This window comes from Pituophis catenifer, unplaced genomic scaffold (genome assembly GCF_029215685.1).
Source record: "Pituophis catenifer annectens isolate HBS135680 unplaced genomic scaffold, rPitCat1.0.hap2 SCAF_7, whole genome shotgun sequence".
Classification (NCBI taxonomy): Eukaryota; Metazoa; Chordata; class Lepidosauria; order Squamata; family Colubridae; genus Pituophis; species Pituophis catenifer.
In genome coordinates this window covers 53,878,510-53,903,734 of record NW_027256887.1, presented here as the reverse complement: position 1 = coordinate 53,903,734, position 25,225 = coordinate 53,878,510, and the positions used below count along the sequence as shown (strand labels likewise).

General features: G+C 37.6%; 1 protein-coding gene across 1 annotated transcript in view; it reads right to left on the bottom strand.

Annotated features, from left to right (window-relative positions):
* The window catches only part of PLEKHG7 (pleckstrin homology and RhoGEF domain containing G7), a 44,685-nt gene that overhangs the window by 5,797 nt on the left and 13,663 nt on the right, over positions 1-25,225 (bottom strand). The window contains exons 7-15 of the mRNA XM_070947959.1: positions 21,721-21,816; positions 20,253-20,348; positions 18,859-18,972; positions 17,885-18,056; positions 16,736-16,851; positions 15,958-16,051; positions 14,900-14,979; positions 12,903-13,053; positions 1,345-1,442 (exon numbers count right to left, since the gene is read on the bottom strand). Of these exons, the coding sequence (XP_070804060.1) occupies positions 1,345-1,442; positions 12,903-13,053; positions 14,900-14,979; positions 15,958-16,051; positions 16,736-16,851; positions 17,885-18,056; positions 18,859-18,972; positions 20,253-20,348; positions 21,721-21,816 (1,017 nt within the window). The remainder of the gene's footprint in view (positions 1-1,344; positions 1,443-12,902; positions 13,054-14,899; positions 14,980-15,957; positions 16,052-16,735; positions 16,852-17,884; positions 18,057-18,858; positions 18,973-20,252; positions 20,349-21,720; positions 21,817-25,225) is intronic.

Below are 25,225 nucleotides of genomic sequence, written 5' to 3'. Positions count from 1 at the left end.
ACCCCGCATGCAACATACAATAGTCAAGTCATGAGATATTCAGGGTATGATTGTCTGACAGTCTTTCTGATCTAGGATGGCATAATTGATGTACCAGATGAAGCTGTGTAAAGGACATCCTGGTCATAGCAGCCATCTGCTCATTGAGATCCTCATGGGAAAGTGCAATCCCATGCAAGGTCAAAGATGAATAACTCAAGATCTGAGTGGCCCAAGTACTCAGAGCAAGTTGGTCTTTATAGGAGTGAATTCCTCCCCATCCAAACTGGCACAGACTCCAGTGGGACAGAACCTTAACAGCTTGGCCAGCCCAAGGTCAGGAGATATAATTACACATTATCCATGTATTGATGGTGGTACTGAACTTAGCAGTTTCATATGGATATTGAAAAAGGGGACAGAGTAAAACTGGCATCCTACAAAAGGGGGTCAAGAGTGATTTCTTCTCCCCCAAGCAATACTGATTGGAGCTGGCTCTAGAAAAAGGAGGAGAAATGATTTCACCATCCCTAGCTCAGGGAAGCATGTCAGAATACCATGGTCAACAGTATCAAAAACCATTGAGAATTCAAGAAGCACACGGATAGATGAACTACTTCCACTCTTTCTCTGAATGTTATCTACAAGGACAACCCAAGCTGTCTCAATACTAAACCATGGCTCATACCTGACTACACTGGGTCTACATCAGGGGTGTCAAACTCAAGGTCCACAGCCTGGATCTGGCCCATGGAGTGCTTAGATCTGGTCTATGGGGGCACCCCTGAATATAGCGAAAGACTGGCCCGTGGTGCCTCTGCCAGCAAAAATGCAGCTTGGGAAGGCTGTGCAAGGGCCATGCGTGGCCTCCTGAGCTCTGTTTTCACTGGCAGAGGGTTGTAGGAGGCTGTTGCAGCCAAAAATGGAGCTCTCAAGCCCGTTTTCGCTGGCAGAGCACTCGAGTCATGACAGGTGCCCCCTCAACAAAGTGATGTCATGCTGGCCACACCCACCCCGACCACACCCACCCCGACCACACCCACCCCAGCTGCCTGAGGTCAAACACAAACCTGATGCGGCCCTCAATGAAATCGAGTTTGACACCCCTGGTCTACATAATGTATTTCCTCAAGAGTTCCCATCAACTACAGACCAATTATTTTCTCAACAACCTTTTCCAGAAAGAAGAAAGGATACTAGATGATAGTTACTGAAAACTGTTGGATCCAAATATAGGCCATCTCTTAAGGAGAGAAGCACTAGAATTTTTTCAAGGCAGGAAGTACCACTTCATCCATCAAAGAGGCCAATAAGCATGGATACATTTTATGCTTTCAAGAAACATTTCTAAAGAAAAATGCCTACCTTGGATACCTCTGTTTGTGCTTGAAGTAAATAGGCTCCTATGCACTGTTGATATCTATTTTCATGCTGTATTAGAAAAGCATTTCGTAGTCCCAAAGCTAAGGAAATAGAGAAACATGATATAGCTTTATTCCAGATCTCTATAAACAACAAATAACTGCCTTTCAGTTTGTAACAGGAAAATGTAACTGCTGCTGATGTACAGTGCATGCAGTGAATAACTTCAATAGAGTGGTCAGCTAACTTTCTTTTATATAAAAGTAGGCAACAGTGACTTTTGGGTTAATTTCATGGAGCCATTTTGGAATATTAGTTATTAAATCCATTGAGATTTCTTAACTGGTTCTTTTTCCTTAAAGTCTTTTATTGGGGGAAAGAGATGAGAATGCCAGGATGCAATACATATATACATAAAAATAGGTCTCATCAAAGACAATGGGTATTTCTACTCTCTAATGTTGGTTTCCCCCATTTATTGTTTTGCCTCTGTCTTAATCCTATCATGTAAGTTCCTAAACAAAGATAGCTCAGGTTTAGATGTAAATGCAGTCTAAAAAGTGGCCCTAAGTGGTAAGAAAACAGCAACAACAAGATTTCCAAAAATATTCATGAAAATCAGTGTTGAGTACTAAGCACAAAGTTCTTCAAGGAAATTAAAATGCAATATCACACGCACTTTGGACATCCCATTTTCTCCTAACTGGTTCTTGCTCATGTAATATCACTTCTGCTGCTAATACCTACTCTTGCTTCATCATCAAAGGAATCCCTTTCGATTGCTGTGAAGAGGATAGTATAATAATGGGCTAGCATTTTTATCAATATTAAGAAAAGGCTACTTTTATAAGTGATGATATTTAATCTCAGAGCTGTCTGAGTTACTATTTCCAAATATAATAGATTGTATTAATAGAATAGATTATATTAAATCTAAATGTGAATGTGAAAGCTAGCTTTTCCATTTTCATTTCCATTTTAATTATAAGCATACTTATTGCTATTCTAAGGAAAGGGCATAATAGTACCTCATTTTTTCTCTGCTCGTCATATATTTGACCTTAAATATCTCTGTCTCTATATACAAGGCAGAAATACCGTATTTTCCGGCGTATAAGACGACTGGGCGTATAAGACGACTCCCTACTTTTCCTGTTAAAATATAGGGTTTGGGCTATACTCGCCGTATAAGACTACCCCTCTTCCAACGCACACCAAATAAAAATTAAAAAAATCAGATTTGATTTCAATATGGTAATTTTAATTCAAATGCTTATGATATGCAGGTACTTAGCAGGAAAACTGTCACTTATAAACATAAGGCTGTTTGTCATCAAACATGTAAACATAAAACAGTGCAATTGGATTAAACTTTTCCTAATTCACTCTAAAGCTGAAAGGAAGGATAAGACAATAAACCCATGGGAGCTGCCATGCTGTTTGTTTTCTAAGCTGTCAACCAAACTGGAACTGATGATGATAGGAGGAAGATAACAATAGAGAGCCAGTGCCGGGCAAGTCCCTGGCGAGTCAGCAACGCCCATCATAACTGCAAGCTATTTTTACAGGTTTTGCTGGTGTGACAGTTTCCTTTTAAAAGCCTTCAAAATCCTCCTGTTCGTCATCTGATATCATAAGTACATCAATGACATCTTGTGATACATTTGTAAGACAGTCATCATATGGATCTAATTCTGTATCAGATGGTGTGGTCTCAGCTTCGGCTTCCTCTTCATCTTGCCACAAGTAGTCGTCCTCCATACCATCTAATGAATTTGATATGCCACACTTCTTGAAAGACTTGATTACTGTTTCTGCATCAATATCATTCCAGGCTTTTATGACAAACTTGTACAAAACATCCAACTGTGGAGCACGCATGTTTCCTCCTTTTGTGAATGACTTTTCACCGCTAACCATCCACTCATTCCACTGTTCTCGAATGCGATCTTTAAATGGCTTGTTTAGGCACACATCCAGTGGCTGTACCAATGATGTCAATCCTGCAAGAATAACTGCCGCATCTGTGTTTATTCTTGCAAGCCTTTGCTTGGTGCTGGGAGTTAAATGAGCCCTGAACATATCCCACACCAGTAGACTACGTTTTTGAATAAGTCTACCTGGTCGCCTGCTCCATACATTATCAAGCCATAGCTTTACCCCTTCTTCACCCATCCAGCCTTTTTCATTCACATGTACAAAACAACCAACAGGGAACTTTAGTTTCGGCATTGTTTTTCTTTTAAAAATAATCATTGGTCTCAGTTTGGAGCCATCAGCTGTGTGTGCTAGTACCACTGTAAAACTGGACTTCTCATGTCCTGTTGTTTTAATTAAAATTGTTTTTTCACCTTTTGGATGGACAGTTTTATTTCCAATCATATCAAAATTCATTGGAGTTTCATCCATATTTCCGATACTACTTAATGCACAGCCATGTTTATTGCGCTGTTTTATTACATATCGATGGAAACTATTTACTTTGGCATCAAGATCTGCAGGTAATTTTTGTGCAATTTTTGTCTTTTGCCTCAGTACCAAATTATGCCTTTCCAAGAATCTAGTACACCAGGATACAGTGGCCTTAAATCTGTTGCTGTGATCTGCGTTAGATTTGGCCCACTGAAGTGCAAACAAACGTATTTTATTTTGTGTCACTACATAACCGTTTTGGCGATGCTCATTCACCATGTCTGCTACATGTTTTTCGAGTTCTGGCCAATGTGGGGTGCCCCTTCTTAATGCACACTTATCCCTTGGCATACTCTTTAATGCTTTTACATTTGCTTTCCAGTCCCGAACCATCTTTTTTGTTACTCCATATTGTCTTGCAGCAGCACAGTTATTATGTTCCATGGCAAAGTTTACAACTTTAAGTTTAAAACTGGCTTCATATTTCTTTCTTCTTGCTGGTGGCGCCATGATGGGGTCTTGACTGTTAGCTATTTGTATACTGTACTGTATGTACTGTTTCTGTACTGTATGTATTGTTGCTGTACTCTAGAGATACCTATGAGCCAGGCTGCACATCTGCCTGTCAAGGTAATGGGCTATGCTACGTGTAGTGGCAAGAGGGCTATTTTGTACCAGGTTTTTTTCCTTCACCCATGCAGCCTTGACCAGATCGGCACAGCTTCATGAATCTAAGTTGCTGGTGCTGACTGATGATGCTACGGGAGCGCCAACAACATTGACAGGAAGCTGTGCCGATCTAGTCAAGGCTGCATGCTGCTGAATGCTGGAACCAGCTGGTTGCTGAGCGGAGCTTCCCCCAGGCATCCAGGGGGATATTACCGACGCTCCGACTTCCCCAGCTGACTCCCACTGATGGCGAGCCCCACCCATCTGGGGAAGTCGAAGCATTGGTAATATCCCCCTGGATGCCTGGGGGAAGCTCCGCATAGCAACCAGCTGGTTCCAGCATTCCAAGGCGATTCCAAGGAGCCCGAAGCGAACATCCTGGAGCAGCGTGGGCCGGCCCCGAGGCTTAAACCCCAGGCGCCCAGGTGCTGAACCCCGCACAGCAGAAAAGACATGACAGCTGGTGCCCAGTTCCTTCTGCAGCCGTCCGGATTGGCGCCAAGCCAGGAAAGTGCGCTGCACACTCCCACTCTTCGCCTGTGAGCCCAGAAGAGTGGGGAAATGCAGAGCAATACCTCGTGGGGAAGGAGTACAGTTTCTTTTTTTTTTTTTTTTTTTAATTTTTATTATAATCCAACATACACAGACAAACACAAACATTTAAACAAACTATACATAAACTAACTATACAATAAAATCAAGTCCTAAGACTTGAGCTTTGAATTGTAGATACCTCGGTAGTTGTATATCAATGTATCTGTACATATTATACTTCATCATATATCAATATTTATATAACGATATTTCATTTTGTTTCTATGTTTGAATATAGTTGGATGGTATTTCCTTAATTCGTGTCCTTTTTTTCTAACCAGTTATACCATTTTTGCCAAATTAGGTAATAGTCTGAGTCTTCTTTTCCCTGAATTTCTTTGGTCAGTTTATCCATTTCTGCACATTCCATTGTTTTTTGTATTACTTTTTCCTCTGTTGGCGTATTTTCCAATTTCCACATCTGTGCAAAAGCGATTCTGGCAGCGGTTAGGATGTGTATAATTAGGTATTGTGTCTCTTTTTTATAATCTTTTGTGAGTATTCCTAATAAGTATGTTTCCGGTCTGAGGGGTACTTTTTGGGTGGTGATTTCTTCCAATTGACTTTGAATTGTTTTCCAAAATTTTTTAACTTTTGGACATGACCACCACATGTGGAAGTAAGTCCCCTTCTGTGTTTTACATTTCCAACAATTTGGATTGGTGTTGGGGAACATCTTTGCCAGTCTTGCAGGGGGGAGATGCCATCTGTAAAACATCTTATATGTATTTTCCTTGTAGGGCACGGACATCGTCAGTTTAGTATTGACTTTCCACATTTTTTCCCACTTTTCTAAATTAATATTATATCCAAAATTTTTAGCCCAAATAATCATATTTTCCTTCACCACTTCTTCTTCCAGTTTGTATTTAAGCAAATAATTGTATATTTTAGTTATTAATTTATCATCTGATTGCATTATAATTTTATCTAATTCATTCCTTTCTTTTTGGATTCCAAATTTTTTCATATCGCTTTTATATCTTGATTTTATCTGTAAATACGTCCACCAATCTATGTCCGTGCCCTGTTGTCTCAATTCCTCTGTTGTTTTTATATCTCCCTCTGTATTCAACAATTCGTCGTAGGTCTTCATTTTATTCATATCCATTGTGTTCGGGTAAATTTGTGCTTCCATGGTTGATATCCATCTTGGAATTTTATCATAGTGTTTCCTTCTTGTTTCAATCCAAATTTTTGCCAGTGCTCCTCTAATGTAGTGTCTCCTGAAATGCTCATGCTGTCTGGGCTTTTCTTCCCATAGGAATGCGTGCCAACCTTTGAACAGATCGAATCCTTCTAGGGCTAGTATTCGTTTGTCTTTGAGTGTCATCCAATCCTTGATCCAGGTTAGGGCTGTTGCAATGTAGTAGGTTTGCCAATCTGGTAATCCCAGGCCGCCTCTTTCTTTGGTATCTTGCAGGTGTTTCAATTTAATCCTGGCTCTCTTCCCCTGCCATATATACTTGTATATCATTTTATCGAGGTCTTTAAAATATGTTTTCCCCGGACTTATCGGTATTGTTCTAAATAAATATAACATTTTTGGTAAAATAGTCATTTTAATTGAAGCAATTTTGCCTAATAATGATAGTTTTAATTTACTCCATGCATCTAAGTCCTTCTGTATCTGTTTAAGCAATTTAATGTAGTTGTCTTCTTTTAATGATGATACTTTATTGGTGAGCCAAATTCCTAAATATTTTATTTTGGTTGTTGTTTGTATTCCTAGTGCCTCTTCCAGCTCCTCCTCCTGGGGTTTTGTCAAATTTTTAGTTAGTAATTTAGTTTTTTGTCTATTAATTTTCAAACCTGCCACTTCGCCGTATTGTTCTATCTTCCTTAATAAATTCAGTCCTGATTGTTTCGGTTCCTCTAATATAAATACTACGTCATCCGCGAATGCTTGTAGTTTGTATTCCTGGTTTTTTGTTCTTAATCCTTTTATTTCATTGTCATTCCTAATTTCGTTCAATAGGGGCTCGAGTGCTAATATATATAGTATAGGCGAAAGGGGACATCCTTGTCTCACTCCTTTGGATATTTTAAATTGGTCTGTTGTCTCTCCATTTATCCATATTCTTGCAATTTGATCTGAATATATTGTTTGGATCATATTAAGAAATTTCTCGCCAGTTCCCATTTTTTCTAGTTGCAATATTAAAAACCCCCAGTTCAGATTGTCGAAAGCTTTTTGTGCGTCGAGGAAGAGTAAGGCCATTTTTTCATCTGATTTTTGCTCATAATATTCCAGTATATTAATTATTGTTCTTGTGTTCTTGTTGATTTGCCTATTTGGAATAAAGCCATTTTGGTCTGGATGGATATAATTCACAATAATTTTCTTCATTCTCTGAGCCATGATCGATGTAAATAATTTATAGTCTGCGTTTAGGAGTGATATGGGTCTGTAGTTTTTGGTTTGAGTTAGATCTGAATCTTCTTTAGGTATCAATGTAATAATTGTCTCGATCCATGATTTAGGAATTTTAGCTTCTAAAATCGCTTCGTTCAGAACTTGTAATAAAATGTCATCCATTGACTGATTCTCGATTTTATAGAATTCTGCCGGGATACCATCTGGGCCTGGTGTTTTATTGTTGTTCTGCTTCTTCTTTGCTTCAATTAATTCTAACATCGATATTGGTCTGTTCAAGAGTTCTCTTTGAGTTTCTTTTATTTCTTGGATATTGGCTTTGTTTATATATTCTTTTACTTTCTCCAATTGGATTTCTTCCTGCGTATATAGTTCCTGATAGAAATTCCTTACAATTCGCTTTTTTGCCTCATTCATATGCTGTAGTTGCCCTTGTTCATCTTGAAGTTGGTGTATTAGTCTTTTCTCCTTTTCTTTCTTTAATTTATATGCCAACCAACGTCCTGTTTTATTAGCAAATTCAAATTGGTTTTGCTTTGCCATTTTAATCTTCCTAGCTATTTCTGTTGTTGTTATTAAATTTATTTCGTGTTTGATATGTTTTATTTTTTCCTTAATCTCTTTCCCATCTGGTCTGTTCTGTAATTCTACTTCTAGTTTTCCGAGCTCAGTCATTAGGTTATCCCTTCTTTGTTGTTTCTCTCTGTTTTTCTTCACCTTGAATGAGATTGTTAATCCTCTTATATATGCTTTTGTGGCATCCCATAGAATTTGTAATGATGTATGTTCCTTTTTGTTTATTTGAAAAAATATCTCCATCTCTTTCTTTATCATCTCTATGTATTCTTTATCTTTGGTGATTTCTCTATCCATCATCCATCTTCCTCTCTTTGACCGGCCTTTCCAGACTATTGTTATAGGACTGTGGTCTGCCCATATGTTCGGTGTGATTTCAATTTCTTTTATGCTTTCTCTTAGTTCTGCCGTCATCCAGGCCATATCTAGTCTGGACCAAGACTGATGGGGATTTGAATAATATGTATACTGTTTTTTAGTTTTATTCAATTCTCTCCAGGCATCTTTCAGTTGTAACTCTTGAGTCATGTCCTTAAAAGTATCCGGTAGTGTCTTTTTCTTAGATTTATTTTTTTTGTTACTTTGGTAGTCATAGTCCATATCTACAATTGCGTTATAGTCCCCTATTATGCATATGTGTTCGTAGTCTAATTCTTTAATTTTGTCGTGTAGCTTTTTAAAGTATTCTTTTTGGTTCCCGTTTGGAGCATATATTGATACTAATAACATATTTCGGGCCTCTGTCTTAATATTGACCATTAATATCCTACCATCCCCGTCTGTGTAAATTTGTTTTGCCTGGATATGGTTTTTAACGTATATTGCAATGCCTCTTTTTTTTTGGTCTGATAGTGAGGTAAATAATGATCCAAGTTTTCTGTTTTCTAATAATTTTTTGTGTTGTTTTTTAATGTGTACTTCTTGTAAATTGATAATGTCTGTATCTAATTTTTGAAGTTTTTTAAAGATATGTGTTCTTTTGGTTGGTAGATTAAGGCCATTTATGTTAATTGAAATTAATTTCAATTCTTGTCCCATTTCCTTTAGTTTTTGTTTGTTAGTTTGAGTTTACTTGTGTTTCTTGTTACCATTTGTGTTTTCCCCCTAGCCCCTTCTCTTTCAATCCTCTCCTTTTCCCTAGACTCCTTTTCTTCCTTTCCTTTTTTTGTTTCCCCCGAGGGGTGTTCCTGGTTTGTATTATCTGAGTCACACCTAGTTTCCTGTTCTTCTTCTATTATAAAATGCGTGTCAAAAAATTCTTGTGCCTTCTCTATCGTGTCAATTTTATATTTTTTGTCATCCCAGGATATTAGAATTCCCTCTGGCACCAGCCAGCGGAACATTATTTTATGTTGGTTCAGTAGGGTTGTCAAGAAATTGTAGTTTTTCCTATATTCTCTTATTCTTCTTGGGACTTGTTTTAAGGTTATTATTTCTTTCCCTTTGTAGCATGGTTTCTCCTCTCTCATTAGTGTATAAATCTCATCTTTAACAGTTTTACGTGCAAATCTGACATGTATTTCTCCAGGTAGTTTGTGCCTACGGGCATAATTCGTATGCACTCTATAAATTTCGTCAATTTCCCTACTAATATCGTTTTTTTCCTTTTGGGAAGCCTCCACTAATATCCCTGTCATCAAGTCTCTTAGATCTTCTCCCTTTGTTTCTGCTATATTTTGAAACCGTAAAAAGAAAGATGCCTTTTCTAATTCTAAATGGGTAATTGATTCTTCAAGTTCTCTGTTTACTTCCATTTGATTTTGTTCGATGTTATCTATCTTCTTCTCCGATTGGACCATTTTGGCTTCCATATTTTGAATTCGTTCTTCGTTTTTAACTATGTTTTGTTGTATTCTTTCAATCTTATCGTCCATTTTTTTTATATTGTCGTTTATTTGTCCTACTTCTAATTTCAGTTCTTCATGATTCTTTTTTGTTTCTTCGTGGTTATTCGCTATTGTTTCTTGGGTCTTGTTCATCCCCTCCTGAATCATAGCCAATATAGAATGTATATTCTGTATGTTGTGTGTAGTAGCAGCTTTATCCTTGTCTGTAGTTAGCATCGTGTCAATGGTTTTTTGTTGTGCCGGTGAGGATTGTATGGGTGCTGGTTTTTTCCCTTGTTTAGTTATTGTTATTGAGGATGTTGCCATCGTTTTTTGTATTATTTTTTTCCAAATTTTCATACACTGATTGGGGGTGACGTCAGCGTGTAAGGAACGAGGGGAACGAGGCTCCGTCCCCGAAGTTCCAAATTTCTTGATTGGAAGCCGTTGCTGGCACTATCGACCACGGAGAGGTCGATAGAAAAAGGAGGACTCCCTAGGACCTCGGAGTGACAGCAATCACCCCGAAGGTTCAGAGGAAAACCCCCTAATTCCAACCGGGGAAAAAAACCAGCCATTTTGGCTGGCCGGAGCGCTGTCAACCGATAAGGGTGGAAGCGAAGATTGCAGAGAGAAACTTCGGTAATTGGACTAAATCATCTGAAAAGTGAACGGTATATTTACAAAGAGTTAAGGATTTAAAACATCGGCGGGAAGAGGACTCCTAAAAGCGGCGGTAAGATCGCCAGACAAGCGGCGAGAGAAAGTGATCGGAGCGGAAACTAACACTCACAGTGACAGCGCAGATTTGACTGGCGAAAGGACGAGAGACGGAAGGAAAGGATTACAAGCAAGCGGTGGATTATAATTTTATAAATAACGCGTTTTGATTTAACAAAGAATAAAGACTATTGGAGAAAGGGATAGTAGAAAGTGAAACTTAAGAATTAAGACTCTTTAAGCCTGTTGTGGGCAAAAGGGAATCAGCTAAACGGAGTGAAAGGTGGACTGAGGATCGAGGACTTGGAGAAGGATTTTTTACTTTGTATCCAGCAGTAATAATAAATCCAAACCACAGATAAAGGACTGGTAGTAAGACATTGGACACATTGATGCTGCTGGCAGAGGAGATATAACTTGCTACAAATCGGAACAATTACCTTACTGTTTCAACGGAAATTATTGCAACAGAACTGTGAAAGCTGGGCGAGCTAAAGGCGAACTGAAGAACGAAGGAAGAAGGGAAAGGAAGTAATTTCAATTGGTCTGAAAGTGACTTAATGGAGAACTTTTAACATCTATTATCAAAGATAGCTATCTTATTTATATCATAAAATCCAACTACAGTTTAATTAACTCTGTCTAAATAATACTAATACTAATTTTGAAGTTAATATAATACGTATTAATTGACTTAAGATTAATTTATACATTTTTTTTTCTCTCTTTTACTGTCTTATGGTTTTCTACCTCATTGAATTAAGACAATAGATTCTATAGTAATATATTGATTAAGGGAATTATATTGTGTATTGATTGGAAATTTAGATACTAACATAGATACTGTAAAGAAACTGTTATAGATAATATTAAGGAATAATAAGGAATAATAATTGTGATAATTAATATAAATACTATACATTGGTAATGGTGATATAACTTAAATACATATAGAACCTAATAGAATATCTTAGACGATTTATAGGGAATCTTAGACTACATAGGTTTATTATACAAAGGTATACATGAATTGTTTAGGCTTAATGTGAATTTAAGTATTAATATAACTTGGTATTTAAATATTGACGATATTACACTGTTTAGGAATAAGAATAGGAAAATGAATTGCTAAAACACTGTATTTCCCCTTAACCCCACTGAATTAATCAATTTGACTCCTATATAACGGGAAGGAGTACAGTTTCATTGGCAATCCTGCCCATCTCTAACATTGCATTTAGACTACAACTCCCAGCAGCGCCTGTGGGAGAAAAGGGATGTAGAAGCAAGAAGGGGCACAGCTTCCCCTCAATGTTGCCGGCGCTCCCGTCGTGTCATCAGTCAGCACCAGCAACTCAGATTCGGGAAGCTGTGCCGATCTAGTCAAGGCTGCATGCTGCTGAATGCTGGTGGGGCTCGCCATCAGTGGGGGTTCATCAGCAGCATGCAGCCTTGACTAGATCGGCACAGCTTCCCGAATCTGAGTTGCTAGCGCTGACTGATGATGCGACGGGAGCGCCTCTTGTAGGTTGGAAATAATTCGGAGTACAGCTTCCCCTCAATGTTGTCAGCGCTCCCGTACTGTCATTGGTCAGCGCCAGCAACTCAGATTCGGGTACCCGGCGTATAAGACGACCCCCGACTTTTGAGATGATTTTCCTGTGTTAAAAAGTCATCTTATATGCCAGAAAATATGGTAGATTACAGTTTTAAGAGTTGAAGTTGGTTTTAGACATATACAGTATGATTTCTTGTGATAGAAGTATCACTGTAATGCCCATAACACCGGAAGTATTTAATTAATCAAATGTTGAGGAGTTAAAATAATCATATCACAGTCAGATGCATTGTATATAGAGGTATCAAAACTCTTATCAGTTGTGAATAATAGTTTCATATTAATATATGTTAGGGACATAGAAAGTGGAGAACTCAAATATCATACTGGATTTATTTGAAAGTAGATAACATAAGATTTATTTTGCAAAAAGTTCATTTTCACATGAAAAGAGTACAGTAAGAATAGATGGTTTAGATTTAACAATGAATACCAATGTCAATGCTAAATTGTGGGTTTGTCTCATCACTTTGGCTTCTTCCCCAGCACACTTTAAAAATCAAATCCACAATACAGTACATCCATCTGTAGTTCAGCATTGTATGATGTCTATTCATTACTTACAAACTGTTTCATACATGCAATGACTGTAGAGGATTTGCAATGAAAGTAGGCATTTTTGGAAAAGCTTCACACCCCTGTTCATTATTTAAGTTTTCTAAATATTTTAAAGAGGGCTGATGTAAATGACCAGGCCCTCAAGAAACTATTGTATACTGTATATGACATGTACAATTTATAAAATCTCTGGCAAAGAGATTTAACATACCTGTGATATGGAATGAATCAATATTTTTTACCATAATTCTATCTAATGGGATAGGCTGGCCAAGTACTATGCAGTTACCACCTTCTTCAAGCAAAGATTGCAACTCCAGACTGAAGAAAGAACAAGCAGGTGTTAAACTCAAGTCAAATCTCTGAAATGAAATGAAAAATATATTTACAATCCATGGTTGTAGGGAAAGCAGGAAAGGTTCAAATTAAGGTAAGTAGCTAAATGCAGGAGATAGGAAAAAGGATCCTCTGAGATAAATAAATAGGAATAAACAGTAGTGTGGGGGTGGGAGTAGGGCAAGTGTAAAAAATGGCAAGTTTGCAGATACAGTGTTGCGATGCAAGGCCTGGCATTTATGTGCATATACTTCAAAAGATCTAGGGCTTTATAATGATGCCAATTTTGATATCGTTGCCCACAGTTGCCACTGAAATAGAAACTTTAGGAAGAGCTAGCAAGCTCATCTTAAATCCTCTACTTTATGTTGTAGTTTAATTAACCTTTATAGTTCAATTAATGGGAGGCAGATGGAATGGAGGAAAAGGAAACAAACGAATTTGGAAGGAGACAGGAAACTAGCTCAGAAACATACTGACACAAGTTTGGGCATTCTCAAAGAGAAGAAGGAGGAAGGAAAAGAAAAGACAAAATTATTTGAAATAAGAATATGAAGTTGATGTATAAATCTAGCTACTAATATGAATAAGTAGGGCAATTTCCTGCTTCTATCAAAAGCTATACTACAAGTGTCTACTTTGTACAACATGCTAAACCATAATAGGGTTTCTTTATTTTTGGCTTAATGAGAAATGTGAATCATCATGCTCAAGAAATCATAGCATAGGAGTGTCAAACTCATGTCGTCACGGTGGTGTCACATGATGTATTGGGACATTTCCCCCCTTTGCTAAACTGGGTGTGACGCGTGATGTATCCAGCCTGCGGGCTGGGAGTTTGACAGCCCTGTCATAGCGTTATGCTGGAAGCAGGCTAATATACCTTGTTCAACAAACCATGATTACAGCTAGCCCCATCTTAGTAGTTTTCTGAAGCAAGTCACTCTTTGCACAGCTTTTGACATAAGCCAGAAACATTCTCTGGTTATTAATAGGTATTTACTACCTATTGTGAAGAGACCCAAGGGGAGTTCCCATCCAATATCCTTCAGCCAAGCTGTAATAACTATTATGCACAATGAAATAGAAGATATTGAAAGTATGGAACCAAATCCTAAAAACAAACATGGTTGACATAAGCAGGTATTACAGGTCCTCCAAAGACTTGCCTTGTATCATGGCAACCCTTAAAGCCCTTCTGTTCTGGGAGACTAACTTTCACCAAAGAATAAACCAATGGCTTTAGTGTATGGTTTACAAGAGTATTTTTTGTTCCTTTAAAGTTGATCTTCAAGGATAAGCTTCCTCCCTCCCTCCTCAGCTAAGCTGAGTCTTTGCATTTCAGTAGGTCTGTTTTTCCCCAATTTCTAGGGATTTCTTTATACTAAGACATGTTTAGACTGCTGCAAATTCCTTATTTCCATCTGCCATCTCTTTGATCTATATTTTTCCATCTTCTTAAAATTGGTTCCTGCTGATTCGAAAGTTGTTGATCAGGATGGCACTAAGGTGGACAACAGAAGTTGGGGACCATTCCAAAAAGTAATACCTCCATATAAGCAAACAATGGGCTTGTTTGGTAAGGTATGTCTTTGTAAATGTTAGCAACATGTGCTCTCTATCAGAAACTATCTCAAGAAGAAAAAAGAAAACGGGACACAATTCCAAGTGCTGAATGAAACAGTTCTGAAAATAAGTCAGGTAGCTTTTTGCAAAAGGACATAGTTTAGCTCCATAGTCCTCTTCTGAATTCTTTGATAATTAAATAGTTGCTTTGCTAGTTGTCTACAATTCCTGTCCCCAACAAGTCAAAATGTATAAAAATGCAGCTGATTTTTATTTTTCTCTTTCTTTCCTTTTTTATTTTGTTACCTTTTTATATCTGTTAGGTTTTGTAATCAATAGCAAATCATCAAATAGGAAGAGATAGACGTCGGTAAATCGCATAGATTCTGCAAAGCAAATAAAGGTGAACCATGATACAGGTACATTAAAAACAAAACTATTTTCTGAGCTCCTCGCTACTTCTTGATTTTGGAAGGTCTAACAGAAAATTTTGGAAGAAGTTGAAAAGTATGTTACCTATGTTTTCTAACCAATAGATGTTTGATTTTAAAATATCCTTTTATGTATGAGGAAATTGGAAGAAAACAGCTCCTTTCTATTAATACCCTACAACTTTAAAAGTATAAAAAGATTAAATTTGTATTTTAATTATTAAACATTCATATCAGCCACGGTGGTACTGTATGGACTACAATGTAAAGATAGATCTTCATGTAAAAATTCTTGCAATTGTATCTACAAGGCTGAATTATGTAAATGCTTGCAAAACACTGGTAGCAGCAGAAGTAACTTTAGGGCACACTATGGATTTCAAGTCTAGAGTTCTACAGTAACTGCCCCCATTCATCAGGAAAAAAAACCCAGTCCCATAATAGGAGAGAACTGGCTAAGAGAAAGGAGTTGCAGTTGCACCCATAACAGGCTGAACAAAAGAATTCCTCAAGAATTAATACTTTAGTAGACCTCTGAACCAATCCTGGGAATACCTGTATGTAAGCAAGGGAACACCTGTTGGAGATTCACTTGGTCATGTCGAAGTAATAGAATTTGACTTTGCAAACCATGAAGAGGGATGCTATCTTGATTTTATAAAATCTCTGAATACTTAACATTTGTGGCATTTATGGAAGCCCTAGTTTTCTTTGATTAATGCTCTGATTTCAAACTATGGTCATGTACTTTTACTTATTAAATAGTAAATATCCAGAATTGGACACAAAAATGAGCTAGAAATTCTGCCTGGATAACATGTTTTCTGTGCCTCATTTTGTTAAGACTTTGTTTCTGTTCTTTCGTGAGGTTTGGAAGCTATTTCATCCTGCATACTGTCTAATATGCCTGTAAATATGAAATATTGTATTTACCTGCAAGTATCAATCGGCCTTCAAGAACAAGTGATCTCTTTGTAGGTGACAAGATGTTTTCATGTGGATTATCTCTTAGCATGTATTTGAGAGGCTTAAGATGGGGGAAAAGGAAGCCAGAAAAGGCCACTTAGTAGATAAGTGAATTTTTATTTGAAAATGTAAAGAAAATAAATAACAAGTAGATGTCAATAAAAAACAAACTGACCCACCATGATACTGTTAAGGGCTACGAGAATAAAATCTCATGTACAAACTTCACAATAAAAAGTTATTAAGCACTAATCTTTAGCCCTGCTTTGTTAATGAGATCAGGGATTCTGACTTCAGCAATACACGCACATATTTGTTTCTGTCATGCTTTCTTCTCTTGGAGGCTGGCCAAAGAAATGAAAATGCTGAGTATAACTATGATATACCATATTCAAACATTAAAAAAATGTTATAAAAGAGCAACTGGAACATGGGGGAGGGACTGAAGGGGTGAAAATACAAGATTTTCGTTTTAAGAGTTTCCAAGGCCATACTTGCCTGGAGACCCTTCAACCATCATAGTTCATACTGTGATACATCATTTGAAACAAATAATCAACAGATGGTAATCTTTCATATTCAGTATTGTGTCTGAATATTGTGATCTACCTGCCATGAAGGTGGAATATTGTGCACTATGTGATAATGGTTAGAATTTTTTACTTCATTTATATGACAATTCTTAGGTGAGAAAGATTAAAGACTATACTATAAAATTTTCTGTGATAATCAAGAAATTGCATACCTCAGGAACAAACTGTCTCTTGTCTTGATCCCAAAGTGAAGGCCAAATTATAATTTCCTGAAGCTGTTTAAATTTCTGAAAATTATCCAACCATTTCACTTTACCTTCCAAATCCCCTAAAAAATATGCAACAGAAAGTCAAGACTTGATGACTGATAATATCTCTATAAACATTTATAGTGGCAAACTATGATCATTAGCAATCTTTACACAAAGTAGTGAACACACACACACCCTAAAACGGAATTGTCAGATTTTTAGTTTCTTGTGCTTATTTTAATTGGAATAGGTTGATTTTTTTTCAGTAAGTTTGTCCAATACTACTACTAATAGTAATATTAAATAATGTGTACATTAATTTTCAGAACAAAAAGGTTCCCATATCCATATCTGTGGACATGTGAGCATTGCCTTAGCTCAGCTCCAGTGCGCATGTGCATGCTGGTCAGCTGATTTTCGGGACTTCCGGTCCCACTGGAAGTTGGGAAATGGGCCATTTCTGGCCTCTGGAGGGCCTCTGGGGGGGGTGATGGCTATTTTAGCCCTCCCCAGGCTCTTAGAAAGCCTCTGGAGCCTGGGGAGAGTGAAAAATGGGTATCCCGGACCCACTGGAAGTCAGGAAATGAGCCATTTCCAGCCTCCGGAGGGCCTCTGGGGTGTGTGTGTGTGGGGGGGAAAGGTTGTTTTTGCTTTCCCCAGGGTCCAAGAAAACCTCTGGAGCCTGGGGAGGGTGAAAAACAGGCCTACTGGGCCCACCGTACTATTGCGTGCCAAAAGCGGGGGTCATGCAGCGGGGTTGTGTGTGGGGGGGGCGGGGAACATTGAATTATGGGTGGGGGCATGCGCATGCGCTCCCCCCCTGTGCTCTCCCCCTTTTGGCATGCAGCAGCAAAAAGGTTAGCCATCACTGCCCTAGGCCTTCAGAGGTAATTTAAGGCTTGTGTAGAGAGAAAAAAAATCCAAAACTGAAAGATATTATAGCCTTTGAAATGAGGCAGTGGAGATATAACACTGTAATGAAGTAACATCAACCTTGCATTGCTATTTTATTTCTTAAAATCACAGAACAACTTTTTGCACATTTCTTTGAGAAACTCAGAATAGAACAAATCTCAAAGAAGCATTGATGTTTTGAGTTTCTTTACTCACGTATTGATGTTTCCACCTTTTCCTTCAGTGAATTAATGATAACTTTCTCTGCTGCCTCTGTATTTTTCCAAATGTTCTTTAACAGGAGGGGATAACGGGTCAACTTGTGTAAAGGTGCAACTAACATTTCAGCTAGACGGAGTCGCTTACATTCTTTATTCCTCTCACACCACTGTTAAATTTGATGGAAAAGACACATTAGGAAACAATTTCAATGGGATTTCTTAACAGAATGGATATTGGTCATACCATAAACCATTTATTTCTTAAGTTTAAATTGAATATGACATTATTTATTGGATAACTTACATCTTTGCAAATTATTCTACTTTTAAGTGAATCTTTTAAATAGCATTCTTATACTATTACTTTTAAACATTACACTTAAAAAAAAATAAAGCAATAAAAGAATAAAAAATAGGAAATTCAAAAAAGAAAAATAGAAATAAGAATAGAAAAAATAAGTACATAGTAAAAAAAGAAATATATAAAGAAATGACTTCCTTTTTGACTGAACAAAAATAAATTATTTTAGTAATCAACTATACAAAACAATCAACTAAAACACTTTTATTCTGTATTTTAGTTACAATACAGAAATAGAAAAAGTGTTCAACATTTAAAAATGTGGCTTAAAAACATTGTTATGTTAAAGCTTTTTTGTGTTAAGTCTGACTTTGCTAATTTTTGTTTTCATAAACACATGCATTTTTTTCCCTTCGCAGCAATTTTGAGATGGCTTCCCACTGCTGCCTTCTGTACATATTTACTTTTCCTTCCAGGCTTGCTTGCCTCCCTACTATTTCCTGGTCATCTTCATTCAAGTATCAACCAGATATGACCCTGTTTAGCTTCTGAGATCAGCCAAAATGAGCTAGCTGTGCCATTTGGCAGAACGTAGTGATTTGTTCTGGACATAGTGAAATCAATTTAAACACTGTAAAAGAGATCAAAGACAAAATTAATAGCTTTACTTTCAAATAGGTCCCAAAATCTTCTCTTTTTTTCAGTTTTTCCAAGTAAAAAATAGCAGAAGTGTACGTCAGACAATATATTTGGTGGCTCTGACACAGGTTACCTTGGAAATGCTGGAAGATAAACAAAATATTAGGCACTTATTGGTAGAGTACAAATCTTACTGATCCATATGTTTTTTTTTTTAAATTGCCTTGAAATTTTTATCTAGCCATGATGCTGATGCTGAACTTTCTATGTATTAATACTAGTTCTTTGATCGTGATTGTTACAAAAACAAAAGTACAGTGGGCATGATCCAGTCTTATTGCAAGATTTAAAATAGTAAGCTAATTCATTTAGGATGATCCATTGATTTTAGTAAAATTTACTGTATTTCTCAAGAAAAAGGGATAGGATCATGGAACCTACTGGTTTTCTTTGGCTTACAAAGGAAACTATCCCTAAAACTTCATTTTACCAGACTTAATGCAAGTGACCAGTGGTGAGTTTCAGAAATTTTTACTACCGGTTCTGTGGGTGTGGCTTGGTGGGCATGGCATGGCTTGGTGAGTGTGGCTTGGTAGGCGTGGCAGGGGAAGGATACTGTAAAATCTCCATTCCCACCCCACTCCAGGGGAAGGATACTGTAAACTCTCTATTCCCTCCCCAATTCAGGGGAAGGTTACTGCAAATCCCCATTTCTTCCTGATCAGCTGGGATTTAGGAGACAGAGAATAGATAGGGGCGGGGCCAGTCAGAATTTTTACTACCAGTTCTCCGAACTACTCAAAACTTTTGCTACCGGTTCTCCAGAACTGGTCAGAATCTGCTGAAACCCACCTCTGCAAATGACGTTGCATATAAAGACCGAATTTCAGCTGTGATTTGTATATTTTGGATAATCAGAGAATTACTCAACTAGCATAGTTTGCATGATGCACATCACAACTTAATCACACAAATCATATAAAACTGCCATGCCCTATTCTCCCATTCAATGGACCGTTCTCAACAACAGAGACCTTTCCTCCCAATTAGCCTGTTAAAGCAAAATTTCACTGCTGTGATGGTCTTGCATTGTATATAGTTATCCAAACAGACCTATCCAAAGGCCAGATTTCCATTTACTCATCATAGCCACAATGACGAAAGACTTGGAGCCTGCACCAAATTAAGAGCACCAAAATATTCTAGATACCCAGAAGTCAACAGACTTGGGAAAAACACATTATCATAACTAGAGGAAAGGAAGCCACTTTGAACACTTGTGGCTAAAATATCTTTATATGTGACATCATAGTGTTTTGAGACTAAAATGACAGATTTGTGGGTTTCTTTAGGAGAATTAAAGTTTCTGCTTTCCAACATTTCTTACCAGGCTCATTAGGGAATGTATTCAGTAACTTATTACCTTTGTGAGTACACTGATGAAATCAAGGGAGGGGGTTCGCCCAAGAAGATGATCCTCCATGGTGCTAAATAAACTGGTTACAAAACTTAGAGTCACCTAAGCAAAGAATATATTTATTATTTAAAATTAATTTGGGATCAAATACTAGACTTTAAGATATGCACGGTATGAGGATCTGTAAAGTTTGCAAGCCATCCCGAATCATCTTATCAGTGAGGGGAAGTGGCATATTAATTTAATAAATAAAATAAATAAAATGAGCCACATTCCTTTCCATTGAAGTTTTTGAAATAAATGGGATTAAAAACTGAAGAGGGCTCTTTTTGTGCAGCAGGGAAAGACCACCTCATCTGCCGCAATTGGGGCTTGAAAATGTTTTGGGATGTCACTGTGTAATTGGTAGGAAGGCATCACAACCACATAGAAAAAAGGCTATTTTTTCCTGTTAATCTTCCCAAACATTACTTGCTGTACTTCTCTTCCACTTCAATTCTCAATTCTCAAGCATAGTTGTTTCACTGCAACAGAGTTTGTCCTGGCTTGTTTTGGTGCAAGTGACTGTGACTGTTTTCCCAGATCATTTCTTGGGTAGCCAAATTAGGCTTGGCAAAAAAAGCTTTTCACTGTTTTCAATGGAACGTTTTCTTAAATCTTATTACTGAGGATGAGCAATTCTAGATGGGCCCAGGTTGGGAGGACGGACTGCTCTGTTGAATTTGTGTAGCACCGTCTATGAACGTTCCTTTGAAATTAAATTAAAATATATTTCTGGATCTTATGTATCATTCCAAGACAGGGAGCCAAAGACATTCTTTTATAACGCTAAGATGTCAAGATCTTTTTTCTTTCTCTTGCTTAAAATAAGGACACATCTATGAATTATTAACAGATACTAAAATGAGTTTTGGATGATTATTAAAAAAAGTATGATAGATTTGGTGAGCGCACAGTTTTTAACCACTCAGACCAGGATTCCAAATTCTGTTCAATGAGGGTTATGTAACATACTTTATAATTAAATCACAACTTTGGGAAAAAATGCTTTGGAAAAGTTAATATCTTGTATTTTCTATTTCAATTTTCCAGAGATTTATATTTTAAAAAACAAGTAGTATTTGGATTATTTTGATACCAATAATATTTTTCTTTAATTATTACTGTGCCACAGTGGCGTAGTGGTTAGAGTGCAGTACTGTAGGCTACTTCTGTTGCCTGCCGGCTGCCTGCAATTTGACAGTTCAAATCTCACCAGGCTCAAGGTTGACTCATCCTTGTATCCTTCCGAGGTGGGTAAAATGAGGTCCCAGATTGTTGGGGGCAATATGCTGACTCTGTAAACTGCTTAGAGAGGGCTGTAAAGCACTGTGAAGCAGTATATAAGCCTAAGTGCTATAGTTATTACATTAATTTGATGGCATGAATAATTCTGGTATAGCAACATTTTTATTATCACTAAAGTTCCTTGTACCTGATTTAATTCTTCCAGGTTTGCAAACAGTAACTCAGGATCCACATCTGGTAGGAGTTCTTTGCTCTGTAGGTATTTTAATGTATCCATAAAGATCTTTGAAAAACAAGGAAACAAACAACAGTTTATGGATAATAATTTATTTTCAAAATCCTTGAATGTTACTCTTGCTACTAGTTCTTCTTTTGAGGAAGCTAATCCATTATAGTTCTAAAACAGAGCTCAGATTTCACTCAAAGACTATTTTGTTTTTAAACTAGAATTTCAGAATTATTATAATTATGAAATCATAATCATAATCATCTTATTTATTTATAGGGGAAACAGAGAGATTTAGACAGAAATAATTTTAGTCAAGAATTAGTTATGACTATTAGAACTGAAATAAACTTATTCCTGTCAGAAAACAGTGTTATAATTTAAGACAGTGGGGACATTTTGTTGTTGCCATTATTAAAGGACTGGGAATATCTGATCCCTGCCCAAACTATTTCAGATCATCTGGGGAGCTATTAGTAAATTACAAACTGTGCTCTGTCCATCCCACAAATAGCCCAAAAATCTCAAGAATAGCACTACATTTCAAGGACCTGCAACATATGCCTGTATATTAGAGTATGTATCTCAATTCCCTTCAGTTCCCCCCAAATCCCCTATAATAACACAAGACAGATGTGCTCATAACTGCTTGGAAATCTTGTGTACTGCATTGCTGCCAAGTTGAAATGACAATTATTTCACAATCCAGCTAAAGGATTAAACCCTCCAAATGGCTTAATTTGAAGTAGGCATGTATAAGATCAAGCCATATGTTTTCCCCGTGTTCTTTGTTTTATGCTGTTTTATTAAAACATTTTCTTTGAAATACCAAGCATTGGTATAATGAAACTATCTTCATTGCTTCTGATTATTATATGCAGTAAGTCATGATGGTGGTTATCTACTGCACATCTTTATAAGAGATGCTGTGGGAACGAAGCCTTGAATACTAAGTATTGGATCAGAGACCATCAAGAAAAATAAGACTGTAACCTGTTAGAAAGTGGAAATGCCATTCCATTTGTTCAAATGCCATTGAGCTAATGACAAACCATTCCAATACTGTGCCAAGGAAATCTGAATATGTCCATAAAGTTGAGGAAGATTTCTCTTTGGAAACACTCATTACTAGAACATCTTCCTTTTACATTTGAGGAAGCTATTTCTAGTAAGTATAGTTCCCCATTTAACTAAATGCAAGTAGTCTTTTTTCCCCACAAATGTATTTGTATAACTGGGTTTCAGTTCTCATGTAGTAAGGAAGCTTGTAAATGGAGAAGTGAAAAACAAAAGCAGTGTAGTGTTGAAGAAACCAGGAAGGGTCATAAGAAGTAGCCAGTAACACTGGCTTTGTTTGTACATAATATTGAGCCCAAAATTTTTTTTTGAACCATGCATTGTTGAACAACCACTTATGGTCTGGTTCACATTTAATTCTAAGCTATACAGAATGAACTTGCATATCACTTGTATAAACCAAAAACAAGCAAATCACATTATTGATGGTATATAAGTATCTGATTGTTGATTGAGTTTTTCTGTTCCTAAAATAGCATTACACTAATTTTCCTTAAACCACTATGCTGAGTTATACTTTCCACTTATCTAACACATATTTTTCGTAAGCCAGTGTCAGAAATTCTATCCTAGACTACAACAGGTTGGTAATGGAACTGGGCTTGTATTTACCTGGACTAGGGCCATTGCAAGGTCTGCTTGGTCATTCTCCTGCTTCTCACTTTTTTATCCATGCATGGAAAATAACCCTCACCAACCGGGACCAGTGATGACCAATCTGCCAATGTTTTTCTTTCCTTTCATGGATTGTTCATTTCTTACTGGTTTCTATGATTCTCCTTGTTTGTCTAAATGTTTACACCCTTTTCCCCACATTAGCTTCTTTGACCCTAAAAGAGGCTATTTGTCCTCTTCTCCCTGCATTATGTTCTTATATTATGATAGTCAGAGCCAGGCGTGGGTTCTAAATTTTTTTACTACCGGTTCTGTGGGTGTAGCTTATTTTGTGGGTGTGGCTTGGTGTGGGGGGGTAATATGACTGGATGGGAGTGACCAACTTTTTTTTTTTTTACTTTTTACTTTTAAAAACATTTTTTCTACAACCTTAAGAGGTTGCAGAAAAAAATGCTTTCAGGAGCCTCTGACGATCAGGCAACTCAGCTGGGATCGCAGAGGCTTTTAAAGGCATTTTTTTTTCTACAACTTCTTCGGCTGAAGAGGTTGCAGAAAATATGCTTTCAGAAGGCCCTGACAATCCCAGCTGAGCCGCGTGATCATCAGAGGCTTTTTTTTTTTTTTTACTTTTAAAAGCATTTTTTCGGCCGAAGAGATTGTAGAAAAAATGCTTTTAAAACGGGGAAAAAAAAAGCCTCTGATGAGGTGGGCGGGGTGAGGGAGCGGCGACCAGGCTGGGGACCGGTTCGGGAGCGTGGCCAGCCAATGTTATTACTGGTTCTCCGAACTACTACAAATTTTTGGTCAGAGCACTGGTTACTCTTGTTTCCTCTGTAGTGCCATGGAAGCTCTTTAGCAAGAAAGGACTGAGTTCAGCTTTATAGAAACAAATAGCCATATCTCTCCATTGCAATTTAAAGCTTTTTGTTTTCTAAAGAAGGATAGCTTTGCAGAACTGTGCAGCTTGAATGGAACATAAGCTTCTGGGGTTGAAGATGAGTCGTTGATGTGTAATGGATCATTAACTTTAATGTCAAGATTATTTTAAAAATAACGACTACCCACCAGCAGACAACACAGAAGCCTAGCAATCCAGGATGAAATGGCTGCAAGGGAAGCATCCAGCATTGGGAGGGCAGGGGCATGCAAGGAATGACTTCTTATGGAACATGGGCTGCTACTAGAATGGACCACTGGAGACCATCTGTGCTGAAGCGCTTTAGATAGGTCCCATCGCAAAACCACAGTTCTGAGCTGACACTGGAAAATATAGATATGGAATATGTGCAAGGGTGGGTTCAACTTACCTTTACTAATGGTTTGCAATGGGATCGTGCGTGCACGCTCGCTTCGCTCGCGCATGCACCTTCCTTCTGTGCATGCACAGAAGCTTCTGCACATGCACAGATCACTTCCGATGATGTCAGGGTCAGTGGGCGGAGCCTTCCACCAGTTTTACTACCGGTTCTATAGAATTGGTCTGAACCAGGGGCAACCCACTACTGGATGTGTGTCGTGGGCTAGAATAAGAGGAGGACATTGTCATCCATTCCTGCACTCAGATGACAGACAGTAGCCCTCAGTGCTGATAGTCCAAGCAGAAAGTATGGATCTGCTTTAGATTAGAGATATCCTTTTCCAATTCACTTCATTCCACTTGAAATTGGTTTGTAAAAACTGTTGAGCAATCCCTGCTATGGCTGACATCTGATCTTACAGAACACCACCCTCAATGGAGCAAATGATTGCACAAGACCTCTGTCAGGTGAATGGC